The sequence below is a fragment of the Anguilla rostrata genome, chromosome 4 (genome assembly GCF_018555375.3).
Source record: "Anguilla rostrata isolate EN2019 chromosome 4, ASM1855537v3, whole genome shotgun sequence".
NCBI classification, from domain to species: Eukaryota; Metazoa; Chordata; class Actinopteri; order Anguilliformes; family Anguillidae; genus Anguilla; species Anguilla rostrata.
The window spans coordinates 35,690,248-35,716,208 of NC_057936.1; the positions used below are offsets into that span (position 1 = coordinate 35,690,248).

Below are 25,961 nucleotides of genomic sequence, written 5' to 3' on the forward strand. Positions count from 1 at the left end.
AAGAAAAACAAAAAGAAAATCTTGCAAAGGGGAGAGGGGGGAAGGTTTTTTTGTCTTTCTTTTTTTGGAATATTTTATGTTAAAAAGGAAAATGAGGCCTGTAGAATCTCAGGGGAAAATCATGAAAATTCCTTGAGGTTTGGTTCTTAGATAGCAAAGGGTTAGGGGAAAGGTCTACTTGTGGGTATGTGAGTGCAGTGTTGACTTTTCTGATTGACTTTCTTCATTGCATTTTATTTTTCTCTCAGGAGGAGGACTTCCAGGAAATGATCACCTCCGCCCAGGCGATGGAGAGCCAGTACGGCCACCTCTTCGACAAAGTGATCGTCAACGACGACCTCACAGCAGCCTTCAGCGAGTTAAAGATGGCCCTGAAAAAGGTGGAGACAGAGACACAATGGGTCCCCATTATCTGGACACACTCCTAACTAAAGTGGAGGAAGTGAAGGGGGGAATATGAAAGAAGAAAAAGGGAAGGACATTTTTATTTTTTCACAGGAAGTCCCTTAGAAGGCTTGCAAGGTTTCACTTCATACGGTTGCGTGTGCATGAGTGAGTGTGTGTACATACGTGTGCGTGCTTGTGCGTGTATGCGTGTACACACACATACATGCACACTGCTCAACAGCACTGGGATAACTCGCTGGTTATTCATTCTTCCTGAAAGAGGGTTGCTTGCGTCTGTGTGAAAGCAGTGAATGCACTGGATTTGGGTTTGCATATGTACTGCCTGTGCTGTGCTGACGTGCCGTCTGTGTGACAGCCAACCAGCACTCTGCAGTGCAGACTTGTTGCTTAGTGTATTTTTAGCATTAGTTTATAGAAACCAAAGGGATTTATCACCTGGAAGCAAGGTTTACATGTACATTTATGTATAGTGAACAGCCTCAAAGTGAAAGAGGGGAATAACGTTTGCCTTCAGTCTTAAAGTAAAAAAAAACAATGTTGACAGAACCCTCCAATTTTAAATTCCACTGAAGTAAGTTAAAATGACAGAAGAAGAAAAAAAATCACAGGTACAAGCAGAGGGCACTGTTAAATTTTATTTGAGATGAATTAATATATTTTAATATTTTTCTGCTGTTTTTATATGCATCTTTCCCAACTTTTTTAAAGAGCAATACAGTTTAAATACAGTGCATTACCAAGATAATCATTAATGTGAAAGCCACTGTTAATGGCTGTCCCATGCATCACAGCACAAGGGCCCCTCATTCCCTGAACAGAACATCATTTTGTTCAGTTTTATATTTCATGCAGGAGCTATTTTAAGTCACCCACCCTTCTTCTGATGGTGCCCAACATAACAGTTTGCCATTAAAGCGACCAGACTTTGGCTCTCCTTTACAAGAAATGTTCTCAATCTTGTGTAATTAGGGTGGAGTATAGTTGCATTTATTCTCATAAAATGAGTCTAAAACAAGGAACCTAACACAAGGTTCTAAGCATTTCCAGATTTACGGCTGCAAATAACTGCATAGCTGCTTCTGACTTAAGGGTCATGGTTTTATATGTAAAAGGTTAGAGCTTGTGGTTATTTGGGCACTTACTGAATTTCTCTTGTTCTCTAGCTCTGTTTGTCTGTCTCTCTCTCTCTCTCTCTCTCTCTCAGTCTCTGGCTCACTTGCTCTCAGTCTCTGGCTCTCTTTCTTTCATTCTGTTTCTCCTTCTCTCCCTCTATCTTCCATTTTGTTACTCAGATTTCACACGTCGTTTGTCAGGTATCGATCAGTGATCAGCGGTGTAGTGACTGTATGTGTGTTGTTTGGGAGAATATAGCGAGGAAGACTCCAGCCTCTCAGTTTTCTGCCTGTCTTTCTGTCGAGCCCTGACCCCAGACTCTGAACAATCTAGCTCAACATTCCACTTAAATACCTCTTTTAGTCCAGATTAGGTCACCAGCACTGCACCTTTTGATAGTTTCACTAGTTTGGATTTCCACTGATTGTTCTTGACATTTGCCCTGGGTTTCTTCCAATATCTGATGAGTGTCATTTCGCTCTCTTGATGCAATGCATTTATCTCTCCCACAAAAACAGCACACAACCACATCTGTTTTCTTAAATTTCTAAAGACGATGAAAAAGGGTTTTCTGTTTATTGACATATTTACATTTCAACTTAATCCCACTGGAAGCCTGTTCATTCGTTTCCCCCTCAAACTATTATGTGTATTTTTTGGTTTCAAAGGTGCATTGTTAATATTACCCTCTTAATATCAATATTCTTGATATCAAGTTTACCATCTGTGCAATTGAGCAGATTATCTTTTCTTACTGTACAATTAAATACTATATACACCAATCTTATTATGTTTTTGTTTGACTTTGAAATTGTGAATCATCTTAAAGTTCATTTAACATAAAAATGGATTTCTAAGAAATAAGAATTTACGTTCTCTGAACATTGTTTTCCTCTTTTGTCTTTCCCTGACCTTTTTTTTCTCTTTTGTCTTTCCTTGTCAGATTCAGAACTCGAGTTTTGAAGGGCATCTGAAACACAAAGTATTTTCCAAACCATGCCTGTAAATAGTTTTGTCTTAAGAGAGGTAGGGCTCACGTGTTTTGTTAGTGAAGCTCAACTCAGAAGCTTTGGAAATTTCACATGTGCCTGGAATTTGACTCTGTGCCCTTGACTGCAGTTACCTGCAGTTGGGCAGGTTCAAAAGAGTCGCCCCAGATGTGCCCATGCTCAGCACTTGTGTAAATAACCCCCAGAGCAAAACAAGAAGCACCTTTCATCTTCTAGAATTATTTCACCAGAGAGAAGAGTGCTGGGGTCCCTCTTTTCAGCTGTGCAATATTAGGTTTTGATCCCTCCTTCTCTCATGAGTACGAGTGCAATAATATTTTTCTCGCTGTCTGTAATTAGCAGACACGCCACTGGCATGCTGGGGTCCTTTGCCCCAGAGAGAGGAATGAATTGGGTAGCCACCCGCCCTCCTAGCCCTGGTGCTGGGAAACTTAAGCTTTAAACAGTGTCAGCGGTGTACCTTAATTAAGCCCCGTTGTCTGAGAAGTGGCCAAATCGCTAATTCAGATGTCATTGGATCTTCAGAAACAATGGCTACCGCAGCAGTCTGGAGGAGTCTCCAGCGGCACTCGTGGGACTCGGTCCAGTCGCCTTGATGACGTTCCAGCACAAATCTAGAGCCAAATGGGTCACGTGACCTTCACATTTCCTCTTTCCACGAGGCTCGCTTTGATGGTGGGAGAGCTGGACTTTACAGGCGGCAGAGAGGGCGTGTCCCAGGAAGGTCAAGTAGAGGTAATGGCTCTCGCAGGGACCAGAGGAAAGTTTGGAGCAGCCAGCACTCACTTGTTAATTGCAATTCTGAAGCTTTGGGGTCAGGGGTATGAACAGGGTCCTTGCAGTCACACACTGTCCTCACAGAGTGGGAAGCTGGCCCAGGTCCTCGAAACCAAAGTCAAAAAGAACTTTGCTCACAAAGTCATCAAGCCCAGTGATAAATGTTTAGCACAAGGTGTGAGTAGCTCTTCACTTCGTCCTGATCCTGACAAACCGTGGGACTCGCGTGTCCAATGGAGAGTTGTGTCCAGAACCTTCCCCCACAGTTCCTTCCTGCTGCTCCTGCTGTGTTCAGGACCCCTTGGAGGGGTGAAAGTGCCTCTGCCTGAACGCATTGTACTTTAAACTAAAGGAAGGAATAACAGATCTGCACTAACGGCTGACCAGTGTATTGGAAGGGTCAGGCGTTTCAAATTTAACTTTGTATTTTTGCTGGGGTTGGGTCCTTATTTCTGAAAGCTTCAGTCTGAAAAGTTTAGGTATTTGATTAATATGTATCTCATTATTTAATCAGCTATGACGCTTTTTTTAAATTGAAATCAGTAATTAATTCAGTGGCACATTACTTTTTCCTGTAATTTTTTATATTAATCTGTTTTTTTGTCATTGTTTATTTTTATCTGATTTCTTTAGCTCAAGATTTAACGTCCAATTCCCACCCTGATTTTTAATGTCCAGTTATCTGTTTACGGCCATATATGTGCTGCGTTCCCCACTACTGATTCGGGGAAGTAAAGACATCTGTGGTTCTCCTCTGTGGTTCTCCTTATACAGGAGACCCAGCCTGCATCTTTTTATACTGCACCCCACAGGCAACTTTGCACAGAGCTGACCCTGAGGAAAACATTTCATGTCTAGCTTTGGCAAGCACTCCATGAGCACACAGGCGACCAGAAGGGGTCACTAGAGAGCAATAAAACACAGACCCCTGACTGGCTAAACCCGCCCTTCCCAGGCTAATGCTATCACCAATTGCATGTCACCCCTGTGAGGCAACTGGCCACAGTCAACATTGGCACAGTTCGGATTCAAACATAATGCACCAATGCCTTAACTGGATGAGCCACCCGGCAGCCCTTCTCTATCTGATATGTTTGAAAACTGGACTTTGTATCATTAGCAATGGTGTTTACTCTGGTCCATTATATGAGTGAACAAGCATTGGTGTATGTAGCAGTTCAGAAAATGAAGCCAGGGTAATTGGCTGGAACAAAACATATTTTCCCTTCAGGAACTGAGCTGCGTACCTCTTTCGTAAAGTAACTTTGGGGATCGATCTGACCCCCCTCCAGGAGTAACAGACCCTTAATAATCAGCAAGTCGTTCCGTATAGCTCTGTGTGTCACTTCAAGGTTCTTTTTTCCAGAGTGCTTATTTTATCATGTCTGCTTTTGCTTGATTTTGAATTTGATTTGGGGTGTTACTCATGGATTGTTTTTGAAATGCGTGCAGGAGTGATGAATTGCACATGAACGGTGCTGGAGCCAAATCAATCTCGCCCAAGTAAAATTCCAGAGAAACAGTGACTGACATCCACACAGCTGGGAAGTGACTGATACACGCTTTCCCTCCACTGTAGAGGTCAGGGGTTAAGTGTTTCGGCACAAGGCCCTCACATGCCCTCTTCCTAGTGATCGTGGAAGTGACATTGGGACACGTGGCGTATTTGTGGCTGCCTCTGTCCCCCTGCCATGTTGATGCCGACCCACTGGAGACGATGGCGTAATGTGTGCTGTACCCCCAAATGCCAAACACTCACTATGGTGCTCCCGGCATTGCATCAGCCTCTGGTGCTTTATACATATAAAAACGAAGAGGACAGAAACACATGTTCCTGGATTAGGTTTCTCGCCGTGTGCCATGGACAATCAGGGGCTGCTGGAAAAGACGGGAACTCCATTCCGTTTTTGTAGAGAGAACGTTGTCTCCTCTTCTCTCAAGCCAAGACTCAATCATACGAATTAGAGGCAATTTAACCAAAGGGGGTGCCTCAAGGTCTGAATTAATTTGGAAGCTGCAGCCCCACCCTCTCAACGTGTGTGCGCATATATGAGAGGGCTAGGGTTCTTTCACCAGAAGTTGAAAAGAGTTGTTAAAATAAATCCCTATAGGTCAATAAACCTCTTGTGTGCCCAAGAAGTCCCTTACTGATTTAAAAAAACAAATCTTCTTTTCCTACTACCTGTTCCCTGGAACAACATGAGGCCTGGGCCCACATGGAGCAGTGGCTTCCCCAGTTATGAAAGAAATTCAGGAGCTTACCAAAAATCAAAAGCCTGCCCTTTTTTTTTTTCCTCAGCTTTTTTCCCCTCTTTCTTTTCCTCCTCCCTGTTCCTATAATGCTTTAACTGGGTGCTTTGGGAATTTTGGATTTATAGGATTAAATGTTAAGCTTTTATCTCAGATCGAGAAGATTGATGTTGCTCTAGGAGCTTAAGATTCCATGAATTGGTCTGTTTCAGGCGTTCTGATGTATTTATTTTCATGTCCATAAATTTTCATATTAGCTCCCCGTTTGTCAGAGAAAAGGGGCTTCCTGGGCTGAAGCTGCCTGGGCGAGGAGCACACTGGCTGGAAAAACCAGATGGCCGCTGGGCACCAGTGACATGTCACAGAACTTTGCTTGAATTGTGAGTTTTGGAAACCATTAAAGCAAAATGACTTGCCCTCCTGATACATGGCCATCATAGTGCACCAAATTACACAGTCAAGCCAATATCCTGATCCCTTCTCATTAGGATAAGTTCTATGTACAGCTTGTGACAATCTATGTTGTGTGCATTGGGGTGGGGATATTTTCTCCAGCTATATCTGATTCCATTTTTTCAAGAGTTACAATTTAAAAAGGTCTCTCTCAATGTTTTTTTTAAGAGTGTGTTATTCTATTATTATATTCTTCATCCTTTTTGTTCGTTTGACTGTGTAGTGTACGTCAGTGTAGCAAACAAAACCTGAGGGTGAGGGGATTTTCCCTTTTTCTGTCATGAACACCCTTGACCACAGAGGAAGAGTTCAAGCACTCCTGTGCTCGACTAGGTCGCCCACCCACCCAGTCCTCCGACTAAATAGCAGCACATTATCTTATTGCCTATAGGCTAAACCTTTCAGGGTCAGTTTCATTCTGAGTCAACTGTAAGATTTGAGTCTAGGATGTTTTTTTGTTACCTCTCACCCATTATCATATACCTGGCTTGCAATGTGCACACTGCTGGCATGTTGGATTTTGTAAAGATAAAGAGGAGGAGGCGTGGGTGCACTGCTTGTACTTGTGGGCAAAAGTTCAGGTGGAAGGGCCTGGTGGTTTTTTTAAGACATGAATTTGACATCCGTGGAGCAAAACCAGGGTACAGGAGGCCGAGGTTGCAAATACATTGACTGTGCTACGGGAACGTGAAGCTGTCCACCTGTATTTTCTTAAACTTGGCTTCAGAGCCCCCGGGAGAGTCCTCAGCCTCCACGTACCGGTTTTAATTGTTGGGCCAGGAGCCCCAGGCGTTTAGTGTTAAAAGCTATGATGAGGCCAGGTTGCGATTGCATGCAGCAAATTAGGGTTTAGGGTGCCATGTGTTTTATTGCAGATCCTACCATTGTGAGGAGTAAAAAAAAAAAAAAAATCGCTGCAACTTCATCCCATTGCAATTGTCTGTTTGAAATTCTTGATCCATTGTGATTCATTCTTCAACTCAAAAGTGATATTGCAGTTTCATGCTTTCATCATAAGTTCTTTTTTTGTCTTGCATTTAAAAGGTATGGATTTTCTTGTCGGGTGGAAGTTAAAATGCTCCTTGTAATCATATCCTTTGCTTTAGCGATTACCTATTTCATTCTTAATGTTACGAAGCAACGTTCTCCCGCACCTCAAATCGACTTGACCAGTCAGACGCATCCCTCTGCTAGTTTCATGGTCCTTTCTGGAGAGAGGTGACAACGGAAGAGCCAAGAGCCCGGGTTTCTCGTCCCACGTGTCATGTAAGGTCAGTGCATTAAGGTAGCTCTGATTGAGGCCTCATTAATGCCGTTAAGCCAATTATGGGCAACATTTATCAGCGGTTAAGCAACATTAAGAGCGCTCACACATGTTAATTCTTACATTACTATTCTGGTTGAAGCAATAGCACAGCTGGGATCAGGCTTGTCACGAGAACCTCAGCTTTTTACTTTTTATTTTATTGTAATGAGTTTCCGTAATTGCTAATGTAAAAGGGGCTACAGGATACCTTTGAAGACACTGATACGATACTGTCTGAATTCAACAGGCATGAGTTTGATACAGATTGTTAATTTAATATTTTCTTTTCTTGTGCATGTAATGAAATAGACAGTTAATGGAATCAAGGTGTCCCCTTAACCAATCATTTTTCCAGAACCAGAACTGGTTTTACAAGGTTCTGGTGTGCCTATTCTACCTTCTGGTATTACCAGGTGAAATAAGCACATATTTTATGGCCTTTCGTGCCCAGGCAGTTCAATGACAAACACAGTGGGCAGAATTGCATTCCATAGTTTAAATTGCAGACTGTGAAGTCTACATTGTCCAAGTGTGTCCTTAGACTGTGAGCTGTTTTCTTAACATTGCTACAACATTGATTGTCTCTCAGCGATGATGCCTAAAGCATAGCCTGAAGTTCTCATTAAGCAGTCCTACACAGTTCACCTTGTTAAAAAAAAACACACATTTTGAGACCGGGAGCAATATGTATACATACTTAAGGATCCAATTTGTGCGTCATCAGGTTTGGCTTTGCAGCAGCATTAGCTCATATCGGAAATGTCTTGTTGCCTCATTGTGGGAGCCGGCTTAGGATCTCTTGTGACACCTATAAACCAAAGAGCTTTGCCAGCAGATGAAAGCAAGGCCCCCTGGTGTTGGTGATGTGGGCCAGTTTGTGGAAAAACAGGGACGCCCCCCTCGCTCCGGCTCTAAACGCGAACCTTGAAATCACCCGAAATAACATGGCCTCCCCTCCGACGTGCGCCCTGGTGTTTTGACATGTTGTCGCCTTCCCTTGGGCTGAAAGGCGGCAGGATCGTGGAGCTGTTGCACACCTTGTTATTGTTTCCAATCAGCAGTCCCCTCGGCTTGTCTGATTGCTGTGGTGGGAACCAAGAGCCGCACAATGGCTGTTTTTAAGTAAAAGTAAAGGGGAGAGAGAAGAACTGTCTGGTTTCGTGACGGAAGAATAACAGGGAACTGAACGATTCTGTAATGGGTCGCGTCCCCTTCACTGGGTGACGTAATCCCTCAATAAAAAGCCATAGGCAGAGCACAGGCCCATGTGCAATGAGCCCTCTCGGTCAAACTTGACTGCATGGTCCTGCGGCTGGCTAATGCCCAGCCAGGTCTGGCGGAAGGGGAACAGGGTTATGAAAAGGCTTCCTCCACACATTAATCTGTCAGACTCCAAATGACTCGCATGAACAGAACCAGAGCAGACGTCTACACATATCTGTATTAAAGTTACTTTTTGAGTACCAGTAGTGTTTTCTTTTTTTCAAAGCAGCTAATGGGCTTTCTCCTAACATCACTTGAGGAAACCCAGCGTATATTGCTGGTGGTGCAGTGCTATAAGCTAAGAGCTGAGAGACAGAAGGTGAGCCAGGGGTCTTTTGGTGTAAGTTATAGGCAAGAAAGTGAAAGTTTTCCCAGCCGTGGGGGTGCCAGCAGGTGTTGATGTCGTGGTTAGTGCCATTTGAGTGGTCTCAGGAGCAGAGGCCTTGGCTGCGGGGAATGGGTTTCTAAAGAGCAGATTATTGAGTGATCCTGAGCAGACTGGGGTGACAGTCGGCAGACACGGAGCCACCCCTGATCCCATCTGATCACCAGTGCCAGGACAAGAATGCACCACGACGCAACAGGCTGGTGCTTGCTTCACCCCTGTCTCCTCCACGAGGCAGGGCTGAAGAAGTCCCCCAATATGGAGCCACTTGTATGGTGAGTCCTGTGTGCTGCAGGATCAGACTGCATCGTGAGCACTTTCTGGAATGCTGGAACTTTCTTGAGTGCCTGCCTGGCCCGACGTAGTCTTCAGTTGCCATGTAACAAAATATGTTTTCAAAATAAATTCTTTGAAAACACAAGGGTTTGTCCCTTACCACTTTGTACTCCAGCCTTCGCAGGCCTGGACGTTCACTGTTAGTTATGAGCATTTATCATCTGTTAGTGGTGCTTTTGTTTTTAGATGCATTCCATGCAACCTTTTCAAAGAGCAATTAACAGCAATAGCTGTGCCGCCTCAAGTTCTTGCAGTGAGCTGCTGGAGTGTTTGCAATAGCAATCTGTCTTCAAACTCCTCCTTCCATTGAGTCCCACACATCTTTTCTCAGAAACTTCCCAATTTAACAAAGCTCTATATTTGGGTGAATATTGCCAAACTGGCAACCCTGCTGAGAGCGCTGAACTGTCAGTACTCCTCCTCTACCCTCTTGGTGTGGACCTCGGGCACTCAGAAGTGTCTCATCCGTGCCGTGCCTTCTGTTATACATTTCAGCTGATTGAGCTCCCGCAAATCTCCAGGGGGGATTATTAAACAAATGTCAAAATGTATTAAATCTCTGAAAGTGTTACTGACTGAGACAGAGCCAAACACAAGCAGCTTCAGAGACCAGCTTCAAAATAACAACACTTCAAATAAAGGAGAGAAAGCGTGAACGGGGGAAAATGTGCATGGGGGCAGGGGGGGAGGTAGACAGAAGATCTGTGTTTTTATTCAAGTGTGTTGAGTGACTTTGAAATGGAACCAGCTGCTATCTGTGGCCTGAGGAGAGGCTGGGGACCGGGGGAGGGAGGGGCTGGTCTGCTCTGCTCTGACAGGCACAGGGAGCCAGAGCTCATGTCAACGAAGGGACAACACGGCCCCTCCAGTGTCAGCCGGGAGCTTGGCCCGGGATGACCTCAGGTGAACCCTGCCAAGAAACAAGGACAAATTCCTGGACCTGTCTGTAGAGAGGCCCCTACCCATCCTGCTGTCTCATAGCCATCAGCATGGACCACTCATGCCTGTCCTGCGTCTAGTCCAAGAGGCTCCCTGCCTTCAGTGTCATTCCAATGTCAAGAGGGAGGAAATGTCTGAGAAAAAGCTACACTGTTGTGGCAAAGAAAGTACTAAACAACACTGGTTTATGCTGCACTGGACCATTTTCCCAGTTTGGTTTAATGCAACTTGAAAAAATTATTTTCATGGCCCCGTATGTCCCCATCAAAACCTTTTTATTTTTTTCCAAATGAAACCACATCTATGTAATGATATGCACAGTCATGCCCATATGTCCATAATATAATATCCATAAATACAGTGTGCTGGTTAACTTGTTTTTTCATGTCTGTGATTTTTGCATCAGAGCACAGTTATAACGTGTTGCTATTGTTATGAGCCAATATTGTTACCACAATGTGGACAGTGTCAGCTGGACATCTGCGCTGATGGTTTGGGTAGTTTGACTGTGACAGCCACAATGGTAAGTATCAATCATTTCAGATCATTTCAATTTTACAGCTGTTATTTAAAAATTTAAAATAGTTACTAAAATGTATACTTTGATACTGCTGAAAATGTTGATCTTACAAAATATACAAATAATCCAGTTGAACAATGGGGTTTTTATGCTAAATTATAAACGGAATGAAAAGTAAACATGGTGTGACATTTTTCATTTTACAGTGCTGTGTGAAGTATGCATCTTTCATGTCTAGAGTTATGAACATCCATAGATCCAGAAATCTATTTTTTAATTCTGTATCTGACAAGCAACAGTTATGTCCAAAGAAAGCATTGGCAATAGAAACTTAAAAATACAAACGGCACTTAAAAGCCATAATTGCAGGTTAACTTACCATCCATAGCTTTAGAAGCATATTCATTGTTAGAGAAAACATTTTAAAGAGTCTCTGATTTTGTTTTCTCAGCCAAAATTATTCTGCATCAGTTTATTGTTTCGGTTTTTTAACACCCTTTAGCGATAATGAGATGAATTTAAAATGAAGACATCGCAGGACATTGTCTTTCATTTTTGATAATGAATGTGAGCATGAATTATAGATTTTCATACAAATATGGCATGGGTAAAAATAACCAGTTCTCTGTCTCTGGAGCTATGGCTGGGATACAGACAAAATAATAATTTGGCAAAGCCCTTTTTGTATGAAGTTGGTTTCCTTCTGCTTTTTTTCTTCCAGTCTGACTTACCTATCCAACATGCAAAGATTTTTCCATGAGTAAGTCATATTGCATTAGCAGCTCTAACAGCCAATAAAGTTGAGCAATTATTTTTAACAAACAAATAATGGGAACATTTATGCTAAATTGATGTTATTCTATAAAATATAAAGGTCATAACTCTCAACATTTCTTGAAAAGGAATCATTCTAAAAATAAAACATGTTATAAATTCTTTCCCTGGAAAAGCTATGACAGGTTATCAAGTCTCTTGTTCATCATAAGTCACTCTCTGTAAATCATACTTGCTCCAAATAGTGCCCCATATTTTGTCTCCTGAACAGCTATGAGTGGGTAGGTGAATTATGAAATCACGTTTTCTGGTTCACATGGTTTCGATACAACAAATTCTTCTTGTAGTTGTCTTTTTGGTTAATCTCCCTATTTTTTTTTTTAAGCTTGGTGTTGGAAATCCAACTGGTGTTCCTGCTGTCCAGTGTTTTGTAGTTAAACCCCCCACAGAATCTACCACAGGAACTGTAAGTTTTTTTTGTGTTAGGATACTTAGGAAGGAAGCACAATTACAAAGTAGGCCTACCAGCATCATTGCACATGTAGTCAGTTAGCATCCATCACTCTATCCATTCATTCAATTAGGTAAACCTTTTGGGGTATGTTTGATTTTAGCATTAATGGAATGTTTTGAGTTTTGGATAAACCATAGATGGATGTAATGAGAATCTTTAATTTGGCTTCACTACCTTTATAAATCTCTTTAACATGTTTTCCTTTTCATTTAGTCAGGCTCAACCCAAGCAATGAATTAAAAACACAAGGGCTTGGTCTGTTTATTATGTTGTATTAAGTTAAAGGAAGCAGCAGGTGCTTTTACCACAAACCATGTTTATTTTAGATTTTGGGATAGTTTGGTTCTGTCTGGCCTCACATATTGTTCCATTTAACAAAAAAGAAAAAAAGAGCAATTAGGGCAGCTAATGGGATCATGGGCCAGATATATTAATACTCTCATTAACCCTTTCTTCTCTTGGCTCATACACATGCGCACACATGCACACCTATTCTGCAGTGCCCTACATGTTAACACTCCCCTCAATTAAAGGCTGTATTCTCTGTCGTTCTTAATTTAGAAACTTCTCTCATTCCAAATTAAATACGCAAAGGGGAAATCATAAATCGCTTCTGAATGGTTTTTCTTGATTCCAGGGATGAGCTACTGCCTCCCCCAGGGGAGCTGCATACTGATTTATAGGATGCAGCATAGTTCAGGGTACCACAGGTACAGATTGGAGCAAAAATAGTTCCACCTGCTGCGCTGGATAGAGCAAGAAAAAATAATAACATTAAAGAATACATTTCAGAATCGTTGACTTGCAGGGAGTGCAAAGGCAGAGAAACTCTAGAGACTGAGGAAATCGATTGTTTTATTGGCCATTGGATACTTGTGCTGTCATACCAGTGGACCATAAGACACCGGCAACAGATGGACAATGAGAAACAGCGTTGATTTGTACAAATTGGGAAATTCACTCAGTCGAAAAATACAGGGGGAAGTGGGGATGATGCAGTGGGGCTATTCAAATCGTATGAAAACATGTCTGCTCTCTAGCTATAAATCATACTTTGGGTACACGCTTATGGGAACACTTACAGAATGCAGGTACCTTTCCTGTAGTTCGCTTCATTTACCGTCTGTGTTCACTGCTAATCCAACTACGTGCCTTGGAGCAATTCACCAAGCATACATTGTTTTTTCAAAGCAGATTCAGTTCTGGGTTCCATATCAAGGTTTTAGGGCTGTCCGCTTATTTTCTTTTTGCATTTATCTAAAGGAAAAACATGTAATTCAATCCATTCGTTTCAATAGGCTGATAAGTGTTTACCTTTAAGGGCCTTGAAATCATGCCAATACCCGTGGCATTTCTGAGAAACTGGCTAAATGTATAATGGAGTCCTTGTTCTTTTTCAAGCGACCAGCATCCTTAACATGGGAAATTACTTCTTTGGTAAGATGGCTGCTTTCATGAAAACAAGTACATGGAGGATTTCTTCTGTAGAAAATTTACATCAAGGATGGCTGAAGAGCTGTACACACACCAGCTACCATAGATTACCAAATGTAAAATGGCACATTGAACTACTCCTGAATTTATTATGTAAACTAGGCCTAAATATGGAAGTTCATTGTTGTGCATTGAAGAACCCACATGTAGGTTGAGCAAATTTTATTTTAGGGAATGGATAGATTATTATTTTTATTGTTATAATGTTATAATATGATTATTGTTATTATTTTGACAATAATAACAGTAGTCATTAATGACAATGGTATGTCGATTTAAGGCTACAGCTAAGTAACAAGCTAAAATTAATACAATAAAAATTCATCCTACCTACATGATTTTCTTGTGTCTTTGTATCCCATAGCATTTTGTCACTGTTGAGTGCCATCCTACTTTGTGATTAATGTTCTTGAGGACAAACCTGTCAATTGCATGTCTGACATAGATCTAGTTAAGATTGCTAACTTTTCTTGGGTGGTATTGCCAGTAGTATTTAAATATAATGGATATGTTGTGGCATGGGTTATTTTTAACATTATTAGAATCATTTTTTCTAGATGAACCCAGGAATAATAAAATAGGTGCCATCACTGTTCACATGAATACAAGAGAGGAGCTCCATCTGTCATGACATCATTACACAACATGGTGATTGGTGGAATGTGTGTCCGGAAGGAATCCACTAATCACTGTTGGGGGTTATTATGCTTCTATAACCAATTTACCCTATGACTGGGAAGGCATACAGTGTAGGGAATATTGTCTCCAACTGACGTTCATTTAAAATTGGGATGGCAGGTATGGGGCGTGCCCCCATACCTATTCAGCACCAAGAGTTTGACACTTTTCAGGGGTTCCTACAGAAATAAATAGAATGGCCACAGACTCTCCACCCTTAAGAAAATTTACTTCTGTACCTTCTGACCTCATGCAAATACACAGAATTCAAATAGAACTTCACACGTCTTTCACAATTAAGCCCCAAACTTGGGTTATTTGACGTTTTTCTCCTTTTTCTTTTCCTGCCGATTTGATCATTACAAATGCTTCAGTCCTGCAATCAATAATTCTCCGCATTGGACATTTAGCTAGATTTTCTGCCAATAACAACATCTGATCAAAGTAGTCTGATCAGTAGCCAATTGTACAATCCTCGGATACACAGGCAAAATGGGCTGCATCTCAAACGGAAGACAGCTGCCTCACTATCTAGTGCCTGCTTTCTTAGAAGTGGGCTCCATCCAAAGGAGCAACAGAAAAGGAACCTCAAAAGGCAATGAATTTGGGAAGCACTTTGAAGGCAGGGTGAGGTCACAGAGAAGTAATGTGATTACGAAGTATGATTACAAGAAAATTAACTGGCTAGTTCATGGAAAGCTCTCTGATGCTTAAACATATAGTATATTATACCACTGTCTTAATTAAAATATATTTAAAGACCTGGTGAAGGATACATCAGATGCTGCCTTCAGAATCAAAGAATGAAGGCAGCTAAGCAGGCATTATTTGTTTCTAACTTTCGAATAAGATGTGCTTTGATGATTTCCTGTCTTGAAATACTATCTATGAAGGCAGCATTTTTGCCACGAGAGAAGCAGCTGACATATAAGGAAGGAAGCCACACTTTAGACAGTTAAAAATTAGCCAGTTTGCAAATGGTACCTACTGTAACTGACTTCGTCAACAGAGCAAGTGTAACAATAATGAAGATGGCACTGAAATGAAGCACCAAAATCTGTGTTGTGATTCAGTCTGGTAGGTAGGCCTACCAGTTCTATGGGAACCGGTGCCAAAGCACTACCAAGTGTCAGTATCCAACTTTATTCATGACTCAGACAGCTACATTACATTACCGCAACATAGGGCCTTAAACCTCAGATAACTATTGCAGGTTTCACTCAGCGTGAGGCTTGCTTTGGAATAGAGCTTGTTTCATTTCTGTGAGCTAAGATAGCCAGTATTGTTTATTTGTAACATGGCCTCATTTTGATAGCAATATTTTTAATGGCAGGCCTAGATTGTGCAATTTTGAATTAATTACTTTGGATGTGTGAGTAAATTGCCATTTTTGCATTTTGAATGTTTTATTTTTTTGTTGTTGTTGGAACTGACTATTTTCACCTTGAGTATACATAATACACAGGAAGCTCTTTTTCATAGCTCTTTATTACAACAAACTCTTTCTTAAAACACCTGGTTAAATCATATTAATTTAATCATAAAGTTTAGGTGACAAATCATTTCATGGTTCTTGCAAAGTTACATATATCCTTAGAAGATGGCCTTCTCAAATTTAAATTAACAGACGTGAATTTACTTATCAAAATCACTAGAGGCAAATTAAGTGAGTTGCTCTTTAGTACAACTGCAGCGCCCTGACCAGCATGCAAACCTGTAGCCTTGTGGTAACAAGTCAACATTTCTAACCGCTACCCTACAGTGCCATTCCATTTTCTGACTGAAGGTCACCAGGAGTACAGCTTAATGCCAGTTAAACTGAATGAACTTTTCATCTGAGGCTGAGTGTGTAAAAAAGTTTTACTCAAAATAGCCTTTTTTTTTGTCGACACATTGTTTGTGTATGTCCTCCTGCCAAACCTTACAGGCTGGAGGAAGTTTATCAAGAGGCTCCCGAATGGGCTGCACTGTAGCCTCAGAGCCCAAGAAAACATGCCAAAATAGAGATCCCATTTTTAAGCGCAGATTCATACATGAGCCGTAGCCTACTAATCCAATATTACAACGACGTTACAAAAATGAATGACATATCGCAATATCAGAAAATAATGTAACCTGCTGTTATTTGAAGCCATAACAAACAATGATTTAATGTCTAATAATGTGGATGCTAGCCATTTTTACTTGTTTTTGGATTTGCATCTTGTTTCAAGTTTTATGTTGTTTAAATGTTTATATTATTATTATTATTATTATTATTATTGTTATTATTTAATCTTGAAACCTTAGCCTACCACCCTCGCTTGGTCAGACGAGTCAGCTCTTTATTATTTATTCACTGTGGCACTGGCGAGGCAGGAGGCCAGCCAGCAATACATTCCAATTCAAAGTGAACTTGTGTGTGGTACTTTTTGACCCATTCACGCTTTCGTTGTTTATTCGTATCACAGCAACAGTAGCAGCTGGTTGCTTTTGCACGTGCACGTCCCGTTTCCAGGACAACACAGCAACTGATCTTCGAGAAACTTAGTTGTAAGGTGGGAAAGGCGGACGTCCGTTTGTAAGTATTGGAGATAAAGTTAGAATTCTGCAATATTATGGCTGATACTTCTATAACGTAATGAAAACAATGTTCCTAAAGAAGTAAGACTGATAAATAGGTTTAAATGAAGCTCTAACGGTGTTAAACAGATAACTGCCTAAAACAATTGCTTGGTAGCTCCTATAACGTTAGGACAGGTGGTTCTACGCGTAACGTTATCTTAGCTATAGCTAGAAATCGAACGTTATATTATTGGAACGTGTTTAAAAGTGTCTTTGTTTTAGCTTCTAGAAAAATGGTTACAGTAGCATTGTTTACAAATTACCGCGCATTTGCAGTAGTTCTCTAATGTATGATATTTCTTTTGAGACTTCCACAATTGAATCAAAATGTCTACAGCGCCATGTTGAAGCACAGCATGCCGGTGATAGTAAAATCTCTTGCATTTTTTCGCCATTCTTTTCCCATAAATCTGCAGTGGAAGCCATGGGGGTTGCGCTGTCGAGAGCCGCACAATGGACCACCGCAAGCTCGGGAGCTGGCAAACTGGAAGTCACTCCCTTGAACGAGTCCCTGCTGAAGGAAATCCTCCGCTTTGTGGAGCAGTTCAGCTCCAAATACCCCCAGGAGGCGAGCATTCTGTTCATGGAACCTCTGCAGTGGGAAACGTCTTTACAGCCTTCAGATTTTAAGAATGAATATGACATCAGGTAGATTATGAAACATCACGCCTACAATGGCTATGCTGAAAATAGTATGGATTCACTGCTTTAATAAACCTTTGCAGATTCAGATTTACAGTCCCCCCCCAATGTTACATGCCTAAAACAGTTCATACTATGCTGCTATTTTATACCACGTCGTACGTAGTCTAAAGGTGATTCATTGTTATTCATTGTTATTGGCTAGCTGAGTTTTGAATTATGCAGCATTTTTCAGGTAAGCACTGCAGAGCGTAAGGGTATAAGCTATGCTGGTACAGTATGTGTAGTTTCAGTGATGTTTATTTTCTACAGTGGAGTTACAGTGAAATCACAGGAAACTGGCCGCGATGGACAGCCACTTCTTCAGCTTTCATCCTCCACCATTTCTGTGTCCAGCTTCAGCCAGCTCTCTAAAATAGTGCACCTGGCGAAAAATAAGAAATTAAAGGAAGTCCGTGCATGCCTTGAAGGTGAGCATGGAAGCTGCTAAATGAGATGGTAGATTTGAATCGCAAATTTCATCCTGCTATTCCTTCTGTAAGTTTGAAGTCTAACAACACATCTGCTAAGGCACATTATGTGCTGCTAGTGTTGTTTCATAATTTCAAATTTTGCCACTTTGAAGTGTCAGTAAAGGTACAGCTGTCTTTTAAAATGTTTGTTTAAAATCGATATTAAAACAAGTGTGTTGCTTGGGGACCAAATGACATTTCTCTTTTGTTTATTCAGCTAACAGAGACCCGATTGTAAAGATTCTTGGGCCGAGTTTTGCGACAGTGGAGGGAGAGGACATGTCAGTTCTGCGCCTTTTGGAGAAAGTGTCAGAGGACAATGTGTCCAAAGAGACAGAAGTCAAAATGAAGCTGCTTCTCCTGCTCCAGCAGCTCGACACATTGCTACTGAGCAACTCCTTGAAACAGATCACTCAGTGAGTGGGATTTTCCTTCTTTGGACCATTTAGTACAACTTTCTGAGGAGGAGTTGGCCATGTGCTTGTGATTGATAACACATGAATCTCAATCTGTGTTTTACATCCATGCGAATTGGAATACCCGTCCCCGGATCAGGAAAAGTTTATTAGGGACCAGGCTCTAAACGACCAGAATTAATTGGCGCGTTTTGTTTTCTGCAGGGAGGTTCGACTGAGCCCTGCCACAGTAAAGAACGATGTGGAGCTGCTGAAAGGCTTCTGTGGCGAAGGGGAGAAAAGGGTGTTGAAGTCTGTTGAATACACATCAGGTTTGAATTATTTTCACATCTCCGAGTCTCAAAAAAAAAAAAAATTGATTGCTATTACGGGCAATTCTGGATATTTGCAAACACAAGATGTCTGAATTCTGAAACGTGGAAATGATTATGTACGCCACATTTCAGTTTGCTGAGAGATTCATCAGTTTTTCACTCATCTAGAGAGGGACAGATTTGCAGTAACTTAGCAAATTAACTGTTCCTAGAAATGCGTCGCTTCGCAAGTGATAAATGCCTGTCTTTGAAAGATGTGTCCCTCACGCAAAGGAAAATTGAAACCTTCTACGCAAATACTTGCTCTGGAGATACTGCACTGATTAATATATGGCCATGTTTTCAAAAGATGATTAATAATGCTGTGAAATCGCAGCAATAATCTCCCTAAAAAATGCTCCTGTAAAATCTACTGGAAAGTAATAAATCATCCTTCTTTTGGCAGCTTTGGCACTAGTGCTGAGTTAGAGTAATTGTTGACCACATGCAATAATGGAATGTTTTGGACAAATGTTTTATTATTATTATTATTATTATTATTTTATTTTTTATTTTTTATTGTCTCTGCATACATTAAAATACTATTTAAACATACTTATTAATTTCTGTTGTTTCAGAGCTTTATGCGTTTTTCTTTAATATTCTGTAGATTTTGAATTTTCTAATGGTTGTCGCACCCCACCCTGGAGGCAAGTACATGGAGAAATCTGCTACCTCATTATTGAAACATGTGACACCGATCCTCTGTACATCACCTGCAGCACAGCAGGAGTGTTTCTCAATGGGGTGAGTGTTAAAGATTAGAGGAACATGTGAGCAAAATGAAAGGAACATTTGTTATCAGTGAGTGTGTTTTGTTTTTAGGCAGAGAATCATTCTCTGAAATACAGTTCTGACAGTATATTAATTCTGTTTATCACAGCACAGTCAATAAAATAATCAAGCTGTGACAAATAGAATCTATACTCTCAGAACTATACTTCAGAAATATTTCTGACTAAAGAGAAATCAAAATGAATACTGAATAAGTATTATGAATACGTAAAACTGAGAGTAAATTTACATTTCCGTTTTGAATGGGAATGGTCTTTATTGTATTAGCTACTGAGATCATATATATTGAAAGTGGATGTCATCAACCTGTTTTTGAGAAAAAGTGTGCTGAAAAATTCTTAAATTTTTCTTTAAATTGTGGCAACTTTTCAAGGTGATTAATGAAGTTAAATCAGGCACAGTGAGTCCACGATAAGCATAAATGAATGACATTCGCAATGTTAGTTATTAAAGTAATAGGCATGTGTAAATAAAAAAGATTAGCAATTTATGCGAATGGTGCAATTCTGAAAGTCCTTCCTAGCATTAAGCGCTTGCACCACTTCAAAGGCAAGCCTGTGAATGCTGTTAAACAAAATAGTGTTTCAGGCTTCTGCCATGAGGACTAATAAGTGAAAAATGATAACCGTGCACATAATTCAAAAACTATTTCGCTGTTTAAACTCATCATTTTAAAAGGACGGTAGTTCAAGTTTAAAGCCATGCCACGGATCTGAATTTATTGTAATCCTCTGAAGGTACTGGTCCAGTTCTGTTGTTTACCATTTGGTTACGGGCAGTGACTCCCAATTTGAATAGAACTGGATCCGCTTCACCAGATCTGTGCCAGAATGTCTCAAAGGAACCACAGCTGCTTTCACTATACATCCATGTGGACTATATCACGCACCAGCATCCAAAGCTTTCAATCACCCATGTCCCTGGAACGATCCATCCTTTCTTTCCATCCCTTTGTGCGCTCAGGATATGGAGCACAGCACCTGATCTCCATGACAGGTTCCATCTTGAAGAATACATACATATGTTTCATTTTCTCGCAGTTTCTTTCCACGGCTTTTTTCAAAAAAGCAATACGATGCTGTTCCATTCCTTCTTGATGATACCAATTTGCCAGTCCTTTCTGCTATAACATTCTTTCCTGGTGTACTGCTCATACCTGCTCTACCACTCATTCATGGTGTACCGTACCATGCACAGCTTATCTACCACTCCTCCCTGCTTTACCGCTCCTTCCTACTGTACCCCTCTTTCAGTTTCAGTCCTGCTCTACCTTTTCTATTGCTGGCCTAACCTGACACTGGTTCAGACAAGGTCACACAATGCCGTGTTATACGTTGCACTCACAGCAATGCTATTGAATTATTAAAAACAACAACTATCTAAAGACCAGCTGTCACTGGGGTGACAGAACATTGAACATTCAATCTTTGGGACCTAGTTTTGAAATGTAGGTGGAACAATGCTACTGGGCCCATGGGGAGGTTGATTTACCTCAATTGCTACAGCAGAAAGCAAAACTAAGATACCAGATTTTAAGCTTTGTACCATAAGTTGCTGTGGGTAAGACTTTCAGCAATATAAATAATAGCAATGTTGTGCTGTACTTCAAAGATTTTTTTTCTCTTTCAGGGCATTAAACAGGAAGGAGACGACAAAGCCTATGAAAGGAAAAGTGATGTCTACAAAGATCTTGTGACACTTCTGAAAAATAAGTCTCCTCATTTTACCAAAAACATAGATAAACAGGTAATGTGTGCTCTTTTAAAAAATACGTTATCGTGCTTCTACATTTTTATATGTTTGTGTATTGTTGAAGCACATACTTTCAGATATTATGCATTAAGCAAAATAATTGTTGATTATTGTAGTCTTATTTCACTGACTTGACAAGTTAGCCCAAAAAGAATACAAAGCCATTGGCATAAAAAAATTATAGTTGGATTTCTGTGACTCAATAGTACATTTATAAGTGGAAAAATACGGGATTGCGTGCCTACTTTATAAACAGAGGGCCAAATAATTTAAGAACAGTAGTCCTTTGTACATGCTTTTCAAAATTTTAATAGTAAAATACGTTGAGTAAAAATGAATTTTTAGCAGCTGGTGTTGGCTCACTGAAGCTGTGCTGCAGATGCATCCTGCAGAAACTTTGTGCTTCTGCTAAATGACATTCTTTAATGAACAAAAAAAAGTACGCAAGTCAACACTAATATATTTGTCCTGTTTATGTTTATTTAATTCTGTAAACAAAGACCAAAATCGGCATTGGTTGTTCTGTTGTTTGTTACACTGCTTTTGAAATATAATTCTATCCCTAAGCTATCAAAACGGAAATTATATTATGAAGGCTGATTTCCTTTTGCCCCTGCTACAGAACATGTTCTTTGCAAAACTGCACAGATAGTATCTGTTTATATAGTTTGCAGATGTAAAACAGAATGGATGCGAATATAAATTGTAAATGACTGCAACACTGACTAATCTAGTACAGAAGCAACAGGGAACTTATAATCACTACAAGAACTTACTGAAATTGAGACATGCAGCGAGCTCCATATCAATACCAAAAAAGACAATTAGGTACCACTAACAAAATGCAAGAGGAGGAACAGTGTTGCAGTAGAATAAGAACATAGATGACACTCTAACAGGCCATTCAGCACATAGAAGCTTATCATTTCTCAATAAAAGGAAATAAAGAACTCATAACCCCAGCTTGTATAAGAGCTGTAAATGGTGGCTGGGAAGAAGGTGACAGTGAAGAGGGTTTTGAGGAAAGGTTGTAAAAACGTTTTATGAATGTTAGTGGCAGTGCCAGGCAGGGAAGTCTCCGGGGTCTCGCGACTGAAGAGCGCTGCCGTGATCGGAGAAGGCTGATTGGACGATGGCCAGAGGCTGTAAAAGTAGTGCAGACGGATTTGTCAAGATACAAATTAAATGCATCAAATGTTTTTCCTTTGTGCTGATTGGTTGCTACATATGGTGATTCACATAAGTGCTGATTATTCAACCAATCCTTTCATGCTTTTCTTCACAGTTTTCTTTGAGCTTATTTGTCAGAGGATTATTGCTATTCCTTGCTCATATTTTAAATTTATCTTTCTGGAATGATCTTATTGCAGAGTTGTGAGCGGCCACCCTTTTCAAAACTGGCTCTTTCGTTACTCATGAGATGGTTAGGTCTTATTTTTCATTGGAATTGTCTGGTTACCCACATTTTCATGTGTCGCATGTAAGAGCTTTAAAGGAGCAGGCAAAAACTGTGTTGCTTTTTAAGGTCGAAACTATGCTCTTTTAATAAACTGCAAATGCGATTGTCAGTTCAGAAATTTTCAGTTTGAGGCAGTTCACTCTTTGCCCCTGATGGCAGAGGAATGGAAGCTGAAGCATTGTAGTGCCAAGTAAACTTGAGCTTGCAAAGTGACAGCCAATAATAACAGGGGTTTCTGAGCATATCTCAGTGTTTGCAGTGCTAGGAATATCATTTCATATTTTTATTATATTAGACGTTCTTAATCAAATGAGTGAGGACTGCCAAGAAAAAAGAACAGATTTTGAGATGAGAAATAATTTTTCCGTTTTTTTCTTGCACTCTTTTTAGAAATTTCCATATGATTAGGATTTGGAATTATTTGCACTCATGGTCATAAGTGTATTTAATACTCTGACTCAGTCAGTCATTCAAACAAGATATCAAACTTCATGTTAGCATTGAAAGTTATGTCCCAGCCACTGAGCTTTCCAGTCCAAAAAATTCTCTGCATCAGAACTTCTGAAGTTCTGAATAGTTTACTGTACACGTCCACTTGGCATATTCTCTCTGACTTTATCCCGTCCCTGAGAACGTCCATCAACGGCCTTGGAAAAATATTGTTTGAATAACAGCAACTCAAAACCATTGGAAGGTGACAAGATCCAGGTAAATGGCTATGATGTGATACAGAATTTGGGCTTCAAGAACGATGTCAACCATGTCAGTCAGGGAAATAAAATTATATAATATATATATATTCTGACTTTTATAGGCCCACTGAGGCAACCAATCTACACAGCGTCCAGCCATTGTTAGCTACCTGCTGTAGTCAAATGTGCGGACTGACTGACAGCCTGCCTGACAGCCTGACTGACTGAGTGGGTCAATAGTGACTGGAGGTCCATACCCAAACCAGGAAAGAACACAGCCGAGCAGCAAGCCTGAGGCTGTCGCGTGATGTCTCATCATCAGTGTCAGGCCAGCCTAGCGTGCGCTGCCTCGTTTGCCATAAGCGACAGTGCTAATTATTTTCACTCGCTAACGAATGTAAAAAAAAAAAAAAAGATCAAATAAAAACTATCCACTTATTAGACATAAAGGTGTGTGCTCACATTTGAAAATACCCATAAATCACGTGCAGTACTGTGAAGTTGACACTTCTCCTGCACTGTAGTTGTTTTTGGAATGATAAAAATGTTGGCTAAATGTGTTCGTTGGCACGACGCACTGGACTGCGTAAAAGCAATTGGCCGGATGCCATTTGCACAGTAGCTGCTTTGTTTCTTGATGGTTTTCAGTGAAGTGTTTTTGTTGTTTACTGGGATACTTATAAAATCATTTTTGGTGACTTTTGACATTTTATTATTTTGGTTTAGGCTATTCAAGTTTTAAAGAACCAAAATTACCAGCATTATCTAGGATTCATTGAACTTCAGTTATATATCATTATTACTGCACTTCTCCATTGCAGTTTTGACATTTTTTAATGTTGATTTTTTTTTTTTTTTACCTTCACAATGGCACTTGTATACGACAATAAATTCTGCTTCCCTCCATACAAAGAAACTGTTTTTATTTTGGTATCAGGTATTTTTAAGTTTATAATGCTGTTCATCTTATTAAATGTCCATGAGCCACTCTGTTTTATTAAGGGTATTATGAGCATTTGGTCTTATTATGTGTCATTAATGTCTGTTATTGTTTAAATTTCTGTAGCAATTGAGCTTAGACAGGTCTTCCATTTAAAATAAAGTAAGTATCTCAGTGGGTCTTCCAGGTAAAATAAAAGTTAGACAAAATGTTTTAAAAATGCTACTGATTAAATGCAGTTATTAGAACAGTGTGAAGGTTTCCCTCCAATCTTTAGCAGTGTTACAAAGCTAAATAAAGCCAAATGGCCTGAAAGCTGCTGACCAGTGGGCAACACAGGCTTTTTAACTGGCCAAGGCCTGAGCAATCCTGTATTTGCACATACGGCTTACCATGGTACAGCCTAACATAACGATTGAGCTTAAATGAGACCATTTGGAGTGTGAGTCCGTTTCTGCTTAGCAGGTGTCTGTGATTAAAATCTTTCTTGCCTGCAAACTGTTCCTGTGTCCTGTTGGCATGCTAATGTGGGTTGTAAAGGGAAAAAAAGACCTTCAAAACTCAAAAATCATCACTGAATAACAGTGACACAAAGGCTCTACTTTCTTGGTGCCAAGCTGAAAGCTTTAGTGGATGGAATGCACAGAAACAATAAACCTTTGAAGTTGTTCAGCAAATTAATTGAACAGACCTTTGCCGTGCAAAGCAGTGAAACGTGTTATTTCGACGCATAAAGGCCAAATTGTTCCTCTGCTGGTGGAATGTTCTCATGGCGCTTTTATATAGATGGGTGCTAATACAAGTTCATAACCGCAGCCATGATTATTTCATTCTTCACACGTTAGAATGTTTTGAGCCATGCAGACGTCCATGTGTGATATGTCCGTCAAAATTTTATGGAGAGGCAACGTCAGATGTAGGATGGAAACTATGCCGTGTAACTTGAAAGAATCATGACGGACCAGCGACTTTGTTATAAGAACAATCATTCAGAAGTTGTGCTTTTGTGAAGACCCAAGTCTGTATGATTTTACGACCCAAATTTACTGTATATTTCAGTGCTGGCATTTTTTTGTGCAAATTTAGAAAGAATTTCTTCCTGTTTTTAACAGGATTTCACAGTCAACGAAGAGCCTCTGTTGACTCAGAAGATGGAACATGTGGAATCGGTTGATGCGGAGGAACAAGGCCAAACCCAAAGGTCTTACGAGCTTGAGGAAAAGAATGTGCTCGAAAAGGCGAGACAGCAGCGCGTGCGGAACAAGCCAGGCGGCAGCAAGAAATCAGAACCATCTTTGAAATGGAAGAACCTCGGTCTCACGTCTCCCTACGAGTGTGTAATAATTCCGCCCCTCGATGTCTTTGAAATGTCGGAATGACCCCGCGTTGTGTTTGCGGTGGGGCCCGGGTCCAGCACTACAGTCTCAGCACAAGCGCCATCTGCATGTGTGTCATATCCACAAGCCAGCAGACGCGTGCTGTAATGAATTTACACTATGGGAACTTGCGCTATGGGAATTTTCTAAGCGTGCCCACATTTTTATTATGTGAGCGCCCAAGCTAATGGTGGTCTTCG

General features: G+C 40.5%; 2 protein-coding genes across 7 annotated transcripts in view; both read left to right on the forward strand.

Moving 5' to 3' along the window:
* Positions 1 to 2,303, forward strand: part of mpp7a (MAGUK p55 scaffold protein 7a) — a 127,914-nt gene extending 125,611 nt beyond the window's left edge. For all 4 annotated transcript variants that reach the window (XM_064332406.1, XM_064332407.1, XM_064332403.1 and 1 more), the window contains one exon: positions 249 to 2,303. In XM_064332406.1, coding sequence (XP_064188476.1) covers positions 249 to 428 — 180 coding nt within the window. In that variant the 3' untranslated portion in view covers positions 429 to 2,303. The remainder of the gene's footprint in view (positions 1 to 248) is intronic.
* A 14,364-nt stretch (positions 2,304 to 16,667) lies between these two features.
* odad2 (outer dynein arm docking complex subunit 2) overlaps positions 16,668 to 25,961 on the forward strand; it is a 44,071-nt gene continuing 34,777 nt past the window's right edge. For 2 of the 3 annotated variants that reach the window (XM_064332408.1, XM_064332410.1), the window contains exons 1-8: positions 16,668 to 16,780; positions 17,241 to 17,472; positions 17,779 to 17,936; positions 18,196 to 18,394; positions 18,599 to 18,705; positions 19,358 to 19,494; positions 21,172 to 21,288; positions 25,498 to 25,718. In XM_064332408.1, coding sequence (XP_064188478.1) covers positions 17,249 to 17,472; positions 17,779 to 17,936; positions 18,196 to 18,394; positions 18,599 to 18,705; positions 19,358 to 19,494; positions 21,172 to 21,288; positions 25,498 to 25,718 — 1,163 coding nt within the window. In that variant the 5' untranslated portion in view covers positions 16,668 to 16,780; positions 17,241 to 17,248. The remainder of the gene's footprint in view (positions 16,781 to 17,240; positions 17,473 to 17,778; positions 17,937 to 18,195; positions 18,395 to 18,598; positions 18,706 to 19,357; positions 19,495 to 21,171; positions 21,289 to 25,497; positions 25,719 to 25,961) is intronic. The other variant, XM_064332409.1, reaches the window with a different exon arrangement.